We start from the raw sequence: 14,993 nt of genomic DNA on the forward strand, positions 1-14,993 counted from the left end.
TTGGACTGATAACATTGAAACCAGTGATGTCTTAGAATATTTAGCTTAAAGATCCTTCTGAAGGTCCTCAACTAGTTTAATGATCTCGTGCACCCATAGAAGCTGAAACATTCATATCTCTTCATATGATTCTCTGAGACAGTTTTCTTCTTTAGTCATATACTCATGTACCCCTTAGCACACTGGAGAATCCTGTTTTGATCATGATGTAAATTGAGAAAATTGAGTTACTGTCAGTCATTACTAACTCTTAATAAACACATTTTGAGCTAATGTCAGATTTTTTTTTCTCAAAATATTGACTAAAAAATAAGCAGGTTTTTGTGAAGTGCTAGCATGTTAATCCAAGTTCATTGAATAATTCAGTCAATAATGTAGCTGCTAAGACGACGTATTATAAAAGTAATGCCTTTTTGGAATAAAAATGTATATATATACTTTTTTTTTTCTCAAACAGCGATTGATATTACATTTGCAAATACTTTTTGTGTCTTTTTTTGCTTGTTCCTCCAATTTGTTTGCTCTACAGACTGACTCCACTGTCTATAAAAGCTTGATGAAAATAGCATATAATTGAACCAATATTTTTCTTTTATTTCTTTTTCAATCAAAAAACAATGCTATATAGATAACCTAAAAATTAGAGAATGAATGCGGGCAAATAAAAAAAAAAAATCATTCCAGATATGACATTTTGATCATTTATTGAAAGTATCCATTTTTTGTGGGCTCTGCAGCTTAGGCAGTTAACTTTATTTCAAAGTTTCATTTCTTGACCCCTGAAGGGACATTGTCCAAGTTAATAGTAGCAGACTGACCCCTTTTATGGCCATTACAAAAAGAAATCCTAATTTTTTTGTTTTCTTACCAAAATAGGGCTAAATAGACTTAATCCTAGATCATTGAAAAGTTCCCTTACAATCACAAACTGTTATAACTACAATGATAAAATGACAGCATTGCAGGTTTTATTTTGCCTAAAGTTGAAAATAATCATAGCTTCCTGCTCTCTTTTTCTCTGTGTCTTCATTCCACACAATCAGTCACACATATTAATTATTCGACAAGATGGTGGCAGGGCACTAATTTAAAACCACTGTCTTATGTAACACTGAAGCCATCAGTAGTATCTACATATGTAAAAGCTCCTGCCACACAGATGCTTTAGCAGTCAGTGAGCCTGAAAAAACACCAGACCAGGTTCTCCACATAGATATCAAATTTGTTTTACAACAATGCAGGTCAATAGAGATATAGCTAGCTAAAAGGCATCAGCGTCTGTGACTGGTCATTATTTGGGGCAGTGCTCTTTAGGGATAGCAGACTATATATATGATAAAATGAGATCTTGAGTCTAATATGACATAACGTTATCAATGTATTGCCGTATAAGCGGATTTGTTTTCCATTTCAGATCTTAAGGCGACCATTCACCAAGTAAAATTTGTCAGCATCTCGCAGTTTCTGGATACAGACAATAAGATAATGCACTATGATTTTAAATCATTAAAAAGATAAGTAAATAAAAACATATTGATGATATTTGACAACAATGTAATCAATTTACTGCAATGCTACATACACAAAGTGACCAGAAAGTGCAGGGATCAGTTCTGTCCCATGTATGATAAATCAATAAACAATTATTGTTCACTGAATAAACCAGTAACATTCCAAGTGAAACACAAAGCAAGCTTTTTTTTTTCTCTCTCTCACATGTGATTGTTTTTAAGGGAGCTGCAGAGACCGAGGCCAAAATGACGACACAGTGGTTCATAGACATACATCATAATGTTTACATTTAAGCATTTAAGCTGTATCAATTCACATGTATTTGGGGAGGCCATTTAAATGCCCATAACATGCATTAGCAGTCAACATGTTCTTAACAATACACACCCAGAAGACTATTTCGTAAGGGGCTCTTAAGATGTAAAATTTGTTGAATCCCAGCCATTGGAAAGGTGGTGTTAAATGAAATTGTTTTCATTCATTTACTCATACATTTATTGATTCATTATATATACACCGCTTATCCTGCATTCAGGGTCACATGCAGTGCTTGAGACTATTCCAGCAGTCATTGGGTGAAAGACGGGGTACATCCTGGACCAATGTACTCGATATTCTTTAAAAAAGATGGTTGGCAAAATGCATTTCTGTTTTTGAATTAACCTACTGGATTACCGTCTTGAACGTCTCTAAAATATCTTCCAATACTCAAACTAAAATGATCTGCAGGGTGGCTAGCTTCTTTGACCAGACATGCTTTTACTTGAAACTTTGCCAAAAAGTGCACTTTAAAGTGCTTTTGCAATTGAATTAAAAAGTCATCAGTATATATTTCTATGTTAGGACACTCTCCTACAATGCAACGTTTCACCTGGTGGCTGCAATGGCAGATGGATGAAATAGAGTGTGCTGCTGGTGGTGACGCAAAATGAAAATGATTCATACGTTACAGGAATCTTGCTTTACTCCTCACTATTTAGAGCTGATGTCCTTCATACTCACTCTCTCTCTCTCTCTCTCTTTCTATTTCGCTGTCTCAACGACACAAACGCACGCACATATTAATCACACACGCACACACACACACAAAGAGATAGCGACAGAGAGGAGAGCGTAAAAACAGGAAAAATAGAGAAATCATTTCATGTTTAGTTTCACGTTTTTAAGCTGCTGTGATGGAATTTGTCTTTTTTCTCCTCAGATATTCCAGCATTCAGAGTTGATTTGAGACAATAAGTTGTCCGAGTGCACAAAGTAAACATTCTAATGCAAGTGATTTTCACTGACTTCAAAAACACAATTTATAGTTGCATCAAAGCTGCAGAGGGAACCTTTTTGGGGTTGTTTTTCAAGGTATGTCATGAGACAGGTGATTTCATCCATCAAACATACAAGATGGAAAATGTCATCCTCAGACTTATTGTAAACATGTACGTTTTTAAATCTGAATATGAGGTTTTGCACCGGTGACATTAATCAAAATGCAATCAAACAATCTGGATCTCTCCCCACTTTGAAACGGGTGGGGGCTGAGGTGGCATCGTTCCTGCGCCTAAACGCTTCTGGGATCTTACTCCGAGCCTCCAACGGGGCTTCGTTGAGAAAACCGTCAGAGGATGATTCAGAGCCCGACCACAGAACCGGCTTCACACCCAGCAGATGGAAGAACTCTTTGGGTTCTGTATTAACCAGTGAGGAAGACGGCACGTAGTCACGTCCGTGGGTGTTCTCTCCTCCCCCCCCCGTGACCTGGAAACGGGTCCAAGGATGTTTTTTTTTTTTTTCTTGTGGTCCAACTATGGATAACCGGGCGGATTATTCTTATAACCCAAAAATTCTGACCGACCTGCACCCCGTCGGAAGCGGCACAAATCGCGGAAAACCTTGACGATTGACGAGGACGGTTGAGGAACGGTTCACTTTTCGAGATAAAGTGACCGGAAATTAGACCAACTTCGCCCCGTAAGTTGACAGCGACGACACCGAGAACTCCAAACGAAAAAAAAAGTATCGAAAAAGTCTTACCTTCCTTTTTTAAGGCATTAATAATCGACTTCATTTTCCACCGTCTGACGCTCCAGCTGCGGCCGCATCACACGACTTTCTGCGCCCGGGCTTTTTCCTTCTTTCAGGACCACGGACAGCGACTCCGCGGAGGAACAACACAGCCTTCCCGCGACCCCCTCCACACACACACACACACACACACACACACACACACACACACACACACACACACACACACACACGCGCACGCACGCACAAGAATTACCCCGCCCCTCACACACCTCCCTCTCTCCGTGTGCTCTCCTCTCATGAGGAACAGCCTAAGATGCAAAATTGGTTCTTTACTCCTTGTGGTATTCTTTACCCCATATAGTAATCCCTGCACTCCAAATAGTAATCCTCTCTCACAAGGAGAAGGTGTTACTCAAAAAAAACAAAACAAAGCAAAAACAAACAAACAAAAACTACACTGAGTAATCGTCTCTATGCCAAATAGGACTGTATTCCACGTAGTTATCTATTATTCTCAGGTCAAACCAATTGAAAGAAAATAGTTCTGACTGCTTCAAACAGTACATTCTTCTTTAAGTAGTATTCCATATTCAAGTAGGAAAAACGAACAAACAAAAACTACATTAATTAGTCCTCTCTATGCCAAATAGTACTGTATTCCAGGTAGTACTCTATTATTCTCAGGTCAAACCGATTGAAAGAAAATAGTACTGACTGCTTTAAGCGGTATATTCTTCTTTAAGTAGTACTCAATATTCAAGTAGGATTGTGTATCGAATTAGTACTCAATACTTCAGGCTGTATCTCTAAGTATCTCTAATGGAGTGCTTCCTATGAGGAGTAGCCTCCTAATAGCAACACTCCAATCAAAGTGGTGCAGTCTTCTACAAGCAGTACTAAATGTGATCTAAACAAAATAGCATTTTCTATGCAACACAGCACTCTCTTCTTGTGAATATATACTCTATTCTATATACCAGACAATGTCCCAAATACTGCCCTGTATAGGTAACAACATTGCTTTCACTTGGAGTAAGAGAAAATAAATTCTTGATAACGCTATTCACTCAAAATAGTATTCACGAACTGAAGTAGAAAGGGCACTTGCTACTGATAATGGAACTCTGTAACTATTCTATTCACCACTCATAAATTGAAAAAAATGCCCACATATGAGAATGCGAGAGTGAACAACTGCCTATCTATATGTGGCCCTAGAAATCAACCGCCGCCCGGTCCAGAGTGTACCCCGCCTCTTGGCCAATGACAGCTGGGATGGGCTCCAGCACCCTTGCGATTCTGCAGGAAACTGTAGATAACGGATGGATGGGTGGATATTCAGCACACCAGCTACTGATCTCATGACCCAAAAATATGCTCTCAATGTTAAGCAGTACCCCCTACTCAGATTCTACTTCCTACTCCATGTAGTACTCTTTGCAATAGGTAGTGCCCTATTCTCTTAGAACTACTCTACTCAAAGCAGTGTGGTAGACCCCCCACCAAGTAGTAGTTTCTATACCAAATACTTCTTTCCAGACACTAAAGTACTACACAAGTACCACTTGAATAGTATGATAGTTCTCCGAAATGGTTTCTTAAATTTAGCGAGTACTTTCGACTCCAGAGAAGGCAGTGCTTTTAAAGCAAGTTGTGCTCTTTACTTCATGTTTCACTGTTTTCTCCAAGTAACACACTGTACATCAAGAAGTGTTGTGTTTGCTTCTCACATCGCTAGTTTATACGCTCATCTCCAAATACCATTACCTCCCGTCATTAGCCTCAAAATGCAGTCACCGGTAACAATATTTTTAGTGCACGGAAGTACAATTTTCCTTTAGTATGTTGAGTCAGCTGATAAAGTGTATGTGGTACACATTCTGTCAGGTTGTATAACATGTCACTATATTTTGTAACATAATTGAACTGTGTTACAGTAATTTTACTCCAGTTTGGTGTCTCAGATTGTGTTACACTGTATTGGAAATTGATTTGGATGTTTATTACCGTGCAATACAATAGTTTTCTGATGCTAGATTTATTTATATATATATGTTTATGTATATTTTTTTCTAGAGTGTTCATGTTATACTTTGATACAGTGGATTAAATTAATATTAATATTTATAATATATATATATATATATATTATGATATATATATTAATAATATTAACTGATTGCTACAATTTTTTTTACATTGCTTGTATTATATCATGGACTTCTATAGTGTTGCAATTTCAGAACGTGATTTTTTTTTTTCCTATTAGTATAATTACATAGGAGAATTACGTATTCTCCCACTCCAGTGAATCACAAATTGTAAATATGCAGTTCCAGTGGAATTTGGAGTTTGCAGCATCAGAGGGACTCACCCTGGATAATCTTTCTTTCAAAGCAAGAGAGGGTACCAACCACAGGTTCTAAGACCTCAGATCACAAAGGGAGAATTTACTGGCCTTTAATTACCTTGGCCATGAAAGTTGCTCTCACAGCAGCTATAACAACAAAGCAAACTATATTTTGTCGAATCGATCTGGACATGAATCCAGGTGTGTATGAAGATTTGAATTAAAGATCTAATATAGCAGAAGCGATCAGAAGACTCTCCGAATTATGCCATCATTTCAGTCCACATTTCCTATACAATGTCATATATTCTCCAAGCTATTCTGCAAACCATAAGACAAGTAATTAAGTTGTTAGATTTAGCTGGTTTGTGTTTTTTTGCTGGTTTTTTTTTTTTCTACAAGAGAGTTACAAAGCTCTGTGTGGTGTAAAAAATGAAAGAAAAAAGAATAAATGGAAGATTAGTAAATGATCTTGGGGTCATGTGTTTCATCAGTATTAGGTGATAACTGCATTGGGTTTTTCATTAAAGTAGATGATTACTATAGATGATCAAGATACGGATCTGGTCAACCATGTACAATTTTCAATATTAGTTGTTAGGTTTGGAAATGTACAAACAATTTATGACAGTAAAATATATTTGTAGAATGAGAGTGAGCTTCGAACTGCCTGGCAGGACACGGAGAGAAAGACAAAAGAGGAGAGTTATGGATGAAGGACATGAAGTTGGTTGGTGTGAGAAAGGAGGAAGCAGAAAATAGGGTTAGATGGAGGCAGATTAATCACTGTGGTGACCGCTGAAGGGAACAGCCAGAAGGAAAAATAGAGATTCTGAGAATGAAGCTGATTTATTGTGGTTTGCTCTCAGAAAGTTACTCCACCTCCAGGCTTTGATACCTTTGACAGCAGGAGGGATGAGGGGGGACATGTTCGGGACAAATGACGGACCGGCAAGCAGCTTCTTCTCGAAACAAATCCTTGTTGTTGCTAAGCAACTCAGAAGGGGGAGGGGGACAGCGCCATACATCATTAAAGCTACACTTACACACCAGCGTTCACACCTGCTAGTTGTATGATGTTATGTTCCTCTCGCTCTCTCCCTCTGTGTACTTTCACGCTTCCACTTTGTGGGTTTCATGGTGCGCTGCTTGATTTCACAAGTGTCCTGCCTAATGACAGCTTAATAAAACAGCAATTTCTTTCTGCTCTCCCTCTTGTGACACGCTGATACTCATTCGTCCAAGATCTGACCCCACTAAGGAGCAAACACACCAGATGGCAACATGCAAAAAGCATATGTTGTCATAAACAATGCAATAATTCAGCAATGAGAGTGGCTCTGTTTCACATGCATCTCCATTGTGCATCTAACTTTTCATTTCAATAATATATATACATATATACACACATACACACGAACACACACGCACATATATATGTAAGAAAAAACAAACAAACTCCAATGTCTGTCATACTTTAGACATGTTTGCTCCTTTTTGTACATTTTTCAGCAGTATAACACTTCCATTGAAGTCAATTCTCAATTCTGTCAGTTATCAATATCATTTAGTTTCACTATTTTCCTCTTGCAATAATAGACTTTGACAGACAATAAGATATGCTGGTACAATGAAATCTGGTGACTTGATTCTAAAATTTGTGACTGAAAAACTGATTAAAAAGGGGGTATGTTCATTCACATATAGGTGCAGTTTCTGTTTAACTTTTAAACCCTGGCTTTTAAATTTAAAGGGAATACAGAACATTGTTTAGTTTTTTTTTCCAAAAATGAATAATAGTTTTGTGGATATTGACATTTTTGGGGTTATTTCTTATTTTTGACTTGGGAATTAATAACTGCAACACAATATATAGCACCACTGTACATTGATACACCCCTAATTAAACCACCAATTGCTCATCGCTTATAAGTCTTATCTTGTAGCAAATGAGCTCTTCCTGCAATTTCTTCGCATTCATTGGCTCATTTGGTCGAGGCTGTACATATTGTAAATTATGTATTTATCTATTTATCTATTTATTTGATTAGAAATCTGGCCTTGCCGTGGTGCCCCTCTAATTGAGTCTGTTGTGTGATCGACATGTTTGCATCTGATGATATGGTGCAATTTTTTTCAAACAACGATACTTTAAAACTTTTATTTCCTGACTGTGCTATTTGCAAAACATCGTGTGAGCACAAGACAGAGAGCTGGTAGCCACATGCTTTGAGGACCATGAAAAAAAAAAAAATCAGAAAATAAATTTAGATATGTAATAACTTGCACGTAAAAATGTTTATTTTTAGTATTTTTTAACTCATCTGAATTTATTTGAATTGCTGTAGACCCCGAGATTACAGTGGAATTTACATGAATTATTTGCAAAATTTAACTTATCTTAATATTACAGATGAATTCTAATGGAATCAAAAGACAGCCAGAAAGAATTAAAACCAGATCAATGGTGAGGAGTGAACATTTCACTATAATGGGATTCAAAGTACAATTTAAGTTGAATACCTGATGTGGTATCCCACACCTGACATCATTTTACATAAGAATAACTGAAAAAGGATTTGCCTAATGCTATAAGAATATCATTAAAAAATAAAATAAAAAGCAAAATTATAGAATGCGTAAATCATGGTTTGCCTGCAATTTTGCATTTTAAAATGCTTCTCTTTCCTGCTGGTCTTGTTTGCAAATAAAAATAAACCCTGGTGCATAAACATGTCTTCTGTCTACCCTGCATGACACTTCCTTAGCAAACAGGCAGATACCCTGCTGTGTGTCATCCAGCTCCCTATCCTCACTAGGCCATTTTATAGTAGTGCATTGTCTTTCAAAACAGTTTTAGGAAGGAAGAAAAAAACTACAGCATCTTTTAAAATGTAGATTCTGAGGCTAACTTGAAGTAGCTGGGTTTGTGAGGCTGCATGTATGCACCTGTGCTTTGGCATAAAGTGTGGGATTATCGCACTCTGTTTGATGTGCCCTTCTGTCTCTCATTCTTATTCAAGCTTAGTGCTGTATGAAAGGCTGAAAGAAAACTGATATTTCCTGTTCACAATCATCCATCATCCGTAATTCATGTGTGTCTTTTGGACTGACAGGGAGCTCTGATGAGCTAAAATAACATTATTCAGCTTGGTCTATCTGCGACACATTCTGGAGTTAACCACACTGCTGTTTTAACCTTGTAAAAGTTGAAGAATGTGAAGAAATACACAAAACATGATCAAATATCAAAATCCAGAAAGGATTCAACTGCTAGTGTTTTGAAATTGAATACACAAAACACTACTGAGAATTTGCTCCCCACAAGTGATGTAAAATACAGAAAATCACTATTTGCTATTTTTCTTCCCTTCCCTTTCATTGTCCCTGCAAACTTTCCATCAAAGCATTTTGATTGTGTTGTACAATATCTGGATGCAAAAGCTGTCACATTACAACCTAATTAGCATGTAACTGACCAGTTCAACCTTAAACAAATATGTGACAATAGGCTGTGATGCTACAACTTTGCTAATTGGTAAACAAAGTTTTATCATTGAGGGGAAAAAGGAAAAACCCTCCATCTTAGTTCATGTTCTAAACAACTTTAGAAACACAGTTTGGGACCTTCATTGGCTTATGTTGTGTTTTCTAATGACCCACCATTCTGGCTCCAATTAGAGATCCATGTGTAGATCCAGTATGGGAGAGCCTAAAAATATGTTTGTATGGCTGTAGTGACTCCATGCTCATTGAACATGTGATTCCGAGACATAACGCTATCTCTTGTGACAAAAACACCTGAGTGGACATCATCCATGTAGTCTTTTCACATGGGGGGTTAGACCCGAGAAATGTGAACCAGATACAGCATAAAATGATCCCACATTTTTAATCATTATCATATTGATAACTAGCTACTGATCCAGGGTGTATTCTGCCTCCCGCCCAGTGACAGTTGGTATCAGCTCCAGCATTCCCTGCGAATTTTAGAAAATGAATGAATGAATGACTGAATGAATGAATGAATGAATGAACACCAGGCATGACCTGTAGCAGCCGCTGGTGTTGTCTGTCTTTATCATTGTGTGTGCAATCACCACTAAACAGATCCAGGATACCTGTCTTGGAATTCATCAGAGTTGACATTAGAATTAAACACTTCATCCAGGATATCTCAACGTTTTTACTGAATTTTGGAAGATTTATTACTGAAGTGGACGCTCAAGCTACATAACACTGCCACCATCAGACTATAAAGTATGACCAAAGTGAAACACAAATCCCATCATAATGCAAACACTGACCCCGTTCATCACCGCAAAAATTTGACAACCCTTATACAGATGTGGACTACTATTAAATAGGGGGACTAAATGTGTATCTTTTTGGAAAGCTTTTAAAAATTAAACAAATATTCCAGCGGGTATTTAGTTGTAATGGCGCAATGGCAGAGAGAACAGTCTCACTTATTTAGTTCATTGGAGACATAATCAAAAACCGTCAAATGTTGACTTACGTTTTTTTGAGATCCCCATGTCTAACAATATGTAATTTGGGTAATAAAAGATTGATGTCTGACTTATAGTGGGATTTAAACAACAACTTTAATCCAGAAACCCCTAGCTGCCTATAATGCTGGAATTTCATATTCATTTGGTGGCTTGTCACATTTGTAGTCTGGTTTAGCTGCATTTTCATGGATTCAGTCGAAAAGCGAGGGTGGATTAGCACCTTGTCAGCATACGAAGGAATCACAGATATGTACTTGTGGTGATGTTGTACTGTGCAAGAATAATATCACTTTGCTTCTCCTTATTGATCTAGTCATTTGTAGAGCACGAAAATGCTGCTTTTTCTGAATATGCTATTAGAAAATTGTAAATATTGTTAAACACTTTTTGAGACATTCATTTATTTCCCAAGACGCTCTTGTCATGTACGTTTGGATTCTATTAATCCAAAAAGATTCCTCTCTGTGCAAGCTGTAAAAAAATCTAAATGATTTAAGCTCTGGATGATGGTGCTGTCTGTCACTGTAAGTCCCATCTCATTTTACCGTTCACCTCCTTGTCCACTAAAATCAAGTCTACCACCTGCCTAAATCCAAGCGAACAAAACTTCAGACCACACAGTGGTATTTTCACTGAAACAATTAATAGTGACTGTGTTGTTTTTCAGCACCAATAATAATTTTATGACAGAATTGAATATCTCTGGAGTATATCACACATATTCACTGCCTCTGTGTCTTTCAGGCAAAACCTATGTATCTCCCTCACTACATTGAGCGTATACCCATCTAAAAATGAAAGGGACCGTGAAGTGTGTTAAGATGATAATTAACTGGGTTCAAACACTTGAAAACAATGTACAATTGTTAGTCTCCTTTCTAAAAAGGAAAACCACCGAACAAATTAATTAAAAAAGGGAAATAGCTGATTGACTAAGTGTCCTGATTAAGTCTAATCACTGCCGACAGAACATGCCGATGATTGTAATGATATTACATTACATCACTTCTCATGAGTTTGATCTGCATTTTGTCTGGTTAGACTTTTACAGGGCTTCTGTTGACTGAGAAGTAAATCTGAGGGATTTGATTTAAATAATTCCTTCAGCAGTCACACCTTAAACATCTGCATATGCAAATTCATCCAACACCTACTGCGCTGTCTCTGCACATTAATGATTATGGCTGAGGCTCAGTTCCAACATTTTAATGTCTAAAGTCTGCAAGGCAAGTTTATTCTCATATTTCTTGGAAAGATATCTGGTATTTATTACTTCCTGACATACTGAGTAAGACCGCTCTGGGTGACTGTCTAGATTCCCATTCACTTTATCTCATTACCATTTTTATTAATACATGGAAACAGGAGGGGAAACACAACAAACTGATGTGAAAGCTTGATTAAAATTGTGCATTTCCAATGAGGTCTCGGTCAGAGCTGTGTTGTGCGACTATATGTGCCTGAATCAAAACTAGATTAATGAATAAAGTAGAATGGGAGAAAATATTGAGGCAGTTCTGCATGTCAATGCATCATGGCAAGAATAAAAATGTATTTTCACCAAAGTCAGATGTTTTAGTTTTTGTGCAAGCAGAAAAATAATAGTAGTAGAAAATACTACGAATAGGATACTACTTCTAAAAATAAAAATTCCTCTGGTTACTTTTTAATAGTTTTCAAAAACTTGGAATCCCAGAATTAAACATACAAATGGTTCATTAATTTCAGGATACAATCATAGAGGAATTACCAGCAAAGTCAGCAAAAGATGACCTTAAAGTGAAAAATAAATACAAGAAAACGATGAGATAATACAAAAAAAGGGACAAAAAAAGGAACTAAAAATTAGTTTGGAACAGGAGCAGAGCTGTGACATGTGGTGTGATTTTTGTGTGGTAAGATGTGGCAAGATGTGGTAAAATTTTTCAATTTTTCACAAGGATGAAAATTCTTGAGATTATATATATATATATATATATATATATATATGTGTGTGTGTGTGTGTGTGTGTGTGTGTGAATACACTTACATATGTACATACATACATACATATACAATAAGGAAATTACTTTCAACCACTCTGTAATAACATGACAGAAAAATTACCCTAAATTACCCTAATAATACACATCTTTCTCCTTTCTAAGTTATTAGTTTTTGTAAACACATATATATATATATACATATATGTGTGTATATATATGTGTATATATACACACACACACACACACACACACACACACACACACACACTACACACATTATATATATACATATATATATATACTGAGTGTGAGTGTGTGTGTGTGTGTGTGTGTGTGTGTGTGTGTGTGTGTGTGTGTGTGTGTGTGTGTGTGTCTGGACTGCAGCAGTTTCAAAGTTATGAAATTATAACCGTGTAAAAAGCAGGTCGGACAATGAAAGAATAAATTTATAAACCAAGTGGTGGTGATATAGTGGTGGTATTCTTCTTCAATACTTAGAATATACAAATCATATAAAAGTATCCAGATACTGTCAGCTACATCTAAGTCATTTGCCAGTATTGCTTTGAAAATCGCCTTCAACATAATGAAAAATACATGCAATGATGCAACAACAGCAGATTTTGTGCAGCTGAACTGTTACATCATTTGCACACGATGAGAGAGAGAAACTACGAGAGTCACTTACGAGCGCACACACACATACGCACGCATGCATGCAGACACGCATGCACGAGTAGACTTTATGTCACCACAGTTGGTCCATGATTAAGATGCCAAGCTGAGCAGTGTGTGTGTTAGTGAGATTAGATAGGAAGGGTGGGTCTAAGAGGTCAGCAGATGAGTTTATAACGGGAGAGGCTTGATGAGGGCACCCACCTCTGCAGAAGGCTGAACCCATGCTAAATAGTTGAAATTCCAGATGTAAAAATGTCTCATCCTAGAATCCACAGTATCATTGACCCAGAGGAGGTCCATTTCCTGGACCACCATTACCAAATCGCAACACTGGTGTTTCAGGGTATGACTGATATGAGCAGAAGGGGGAAAGTGGGAGTGTTTGGGCTGTGCCCATGTTGACAAGGCTGTTGATTTTTGGGAAGGGTGTTTCATTGGGCCATTGGAGGTGGCCTTCTGGTGGATGGCATCCATTATAGAGTGCAGCAATTGCAGGATTACATCCAAAGATTAGATTAGATTTTTCTCCCTCTCATCATCTCACCCAAACCCTCATCTTTTTCCTGGCCTCTTTTATATATTTATTTGTTTGTTCATCTTTTCTCATTTTCTCTCAGACCTTTAATCCTTGAGCTATATCTGCACTCCACAACCTGCTCTACAAGGCCATGTCAAGTAAGACTTTCTGTTCATTTCAATGGGCTGAAAATAATGGGTGTCTCTATATGCCAGGGCAGGTCTGGCTATTGATGTGCTAAATGGCAACAAACTGTATAATCAAACCATGTAATATCATAATATGGTGATATAAAAAAAAGTTGTCCTCATGTTTGGACAGCTAAAAGATTTTACTTTGTTCCATTTTCCCCCAGTCTGGTGTCATAAAGGTGCACTGTGGAGGTTGCATGAATAACTCCCAGAATACTGAAAAGAGTACTTCATAATTAGCATGCAATGGGAAATTGTTTTTCAATTTTTAATGCATATACTATTACATACTCAATACCAAAAAAGGCTTAGGACTGCACATGATTTAGACTAATCTCAAACTGTGCAAACTTAATACTTTAAAATTTTGATTATTTTCAGTTTTAATCCAAAAAATACAGCCAAAACTAAAAAGGTATTCCTGGGACGTCTTCGATTGCAAAACAGTGTTATAGCTGGTAGTCTGATTTCAGCAGGTTAAAAATCCCACATAAACATAAATATAAAAACACAGAGCTTAATCACAAAGTTTGCATGGTGTGCACGAAACTAAGCATCATGTGACACAAAAGAATCAGAATCAATTGCGAAATCAGTAAAAAAAAACACAAGATGATTCTTCATTTGGTCAAACCAAACAATCAGCCTCCAGCAGCTAAAGCATTGATTATTTCTTACTCTAATCAGTCCATTCTTATCCTGGTGTAAACATAAACTTCTATCCTTTAGGCAATGCTCTTTTAATCCCACGATAGGGATTTAGATGGATCAGACCATTGAGGATTTGTAATGTATCCCAGAGGACATTTTGAAATACACAATGGTTTGCCAGGGGGATGGAGGTGATGGAGAGATGGGACAATAAGTCTTTGCCACTCACCTATATCTGTCTCTTTGTGGTTCTTGATGAGTTCAGCAAGCTCGAAGTTTCCAGCTATAATAGCAACCTAGAGGAGAAAAAAAAACATAAAAAAATTAAGCCTTCTACACGCATGCACGGAAGCTCGCAAGCAAGCACAAATGCATGTGATCTCACATGGGCACCCACACAAACACACATGCACACACATACATACACACATACACGTGCACGCAAGTGCGAGCGCACGCGCACACACACAGACACACACGCGCACACAGGGGTGCACAGATACATTATGACAGCACAATAAAATGTCATAAGCAAACTTTCCTCTAAAAATGTTAACAAATCCAATAAAAACATTC

At 37.2% G+C, this 14,993-nt stretch overlaps 1 protein-coding gene across 1 annotated transcript in view; it reads right to left on the reverse strand.

Annotated features, from left to right (window-relative positions):
* shank2b (SH3 and multiple ankyrin repeat domains 2b) overlaps positions 1 to 14,993 on the reverse strand; it is a 150,962-nt gene that overhangs the window by 100,318 nt on the left and 35,651 nt on the right. Inside the window, exon 11 of the mRNA XM_086140296.1 lies at positions 14,647 to 14,713. Coding sequence (XP_085996422.1) covers positions 14,647 to 14,713 — 67 coding nt within the window. The remainder of the gene's footprint in view (positions 1 to 14,646; positions 14,714 to 14,993) is intronic.

The sequence above is a fragment of the Fistularia commersonii genome, chromosome 3 (assembly GCF_037954325.1).
Source record: "Fistularia commersonii isolate RoL2024-O1a breed Wild chromosome 3, RoL_Fcom_v1.0, whole genome shotgun sequence".
Taxonomy (NCBI): domain Eukaryota; kingdom Metazoa; phylum Chordata; class Actinopteri; order Syngnathiformes; family Fistulariidae; genus Fistularia; species Fistularia commersonii.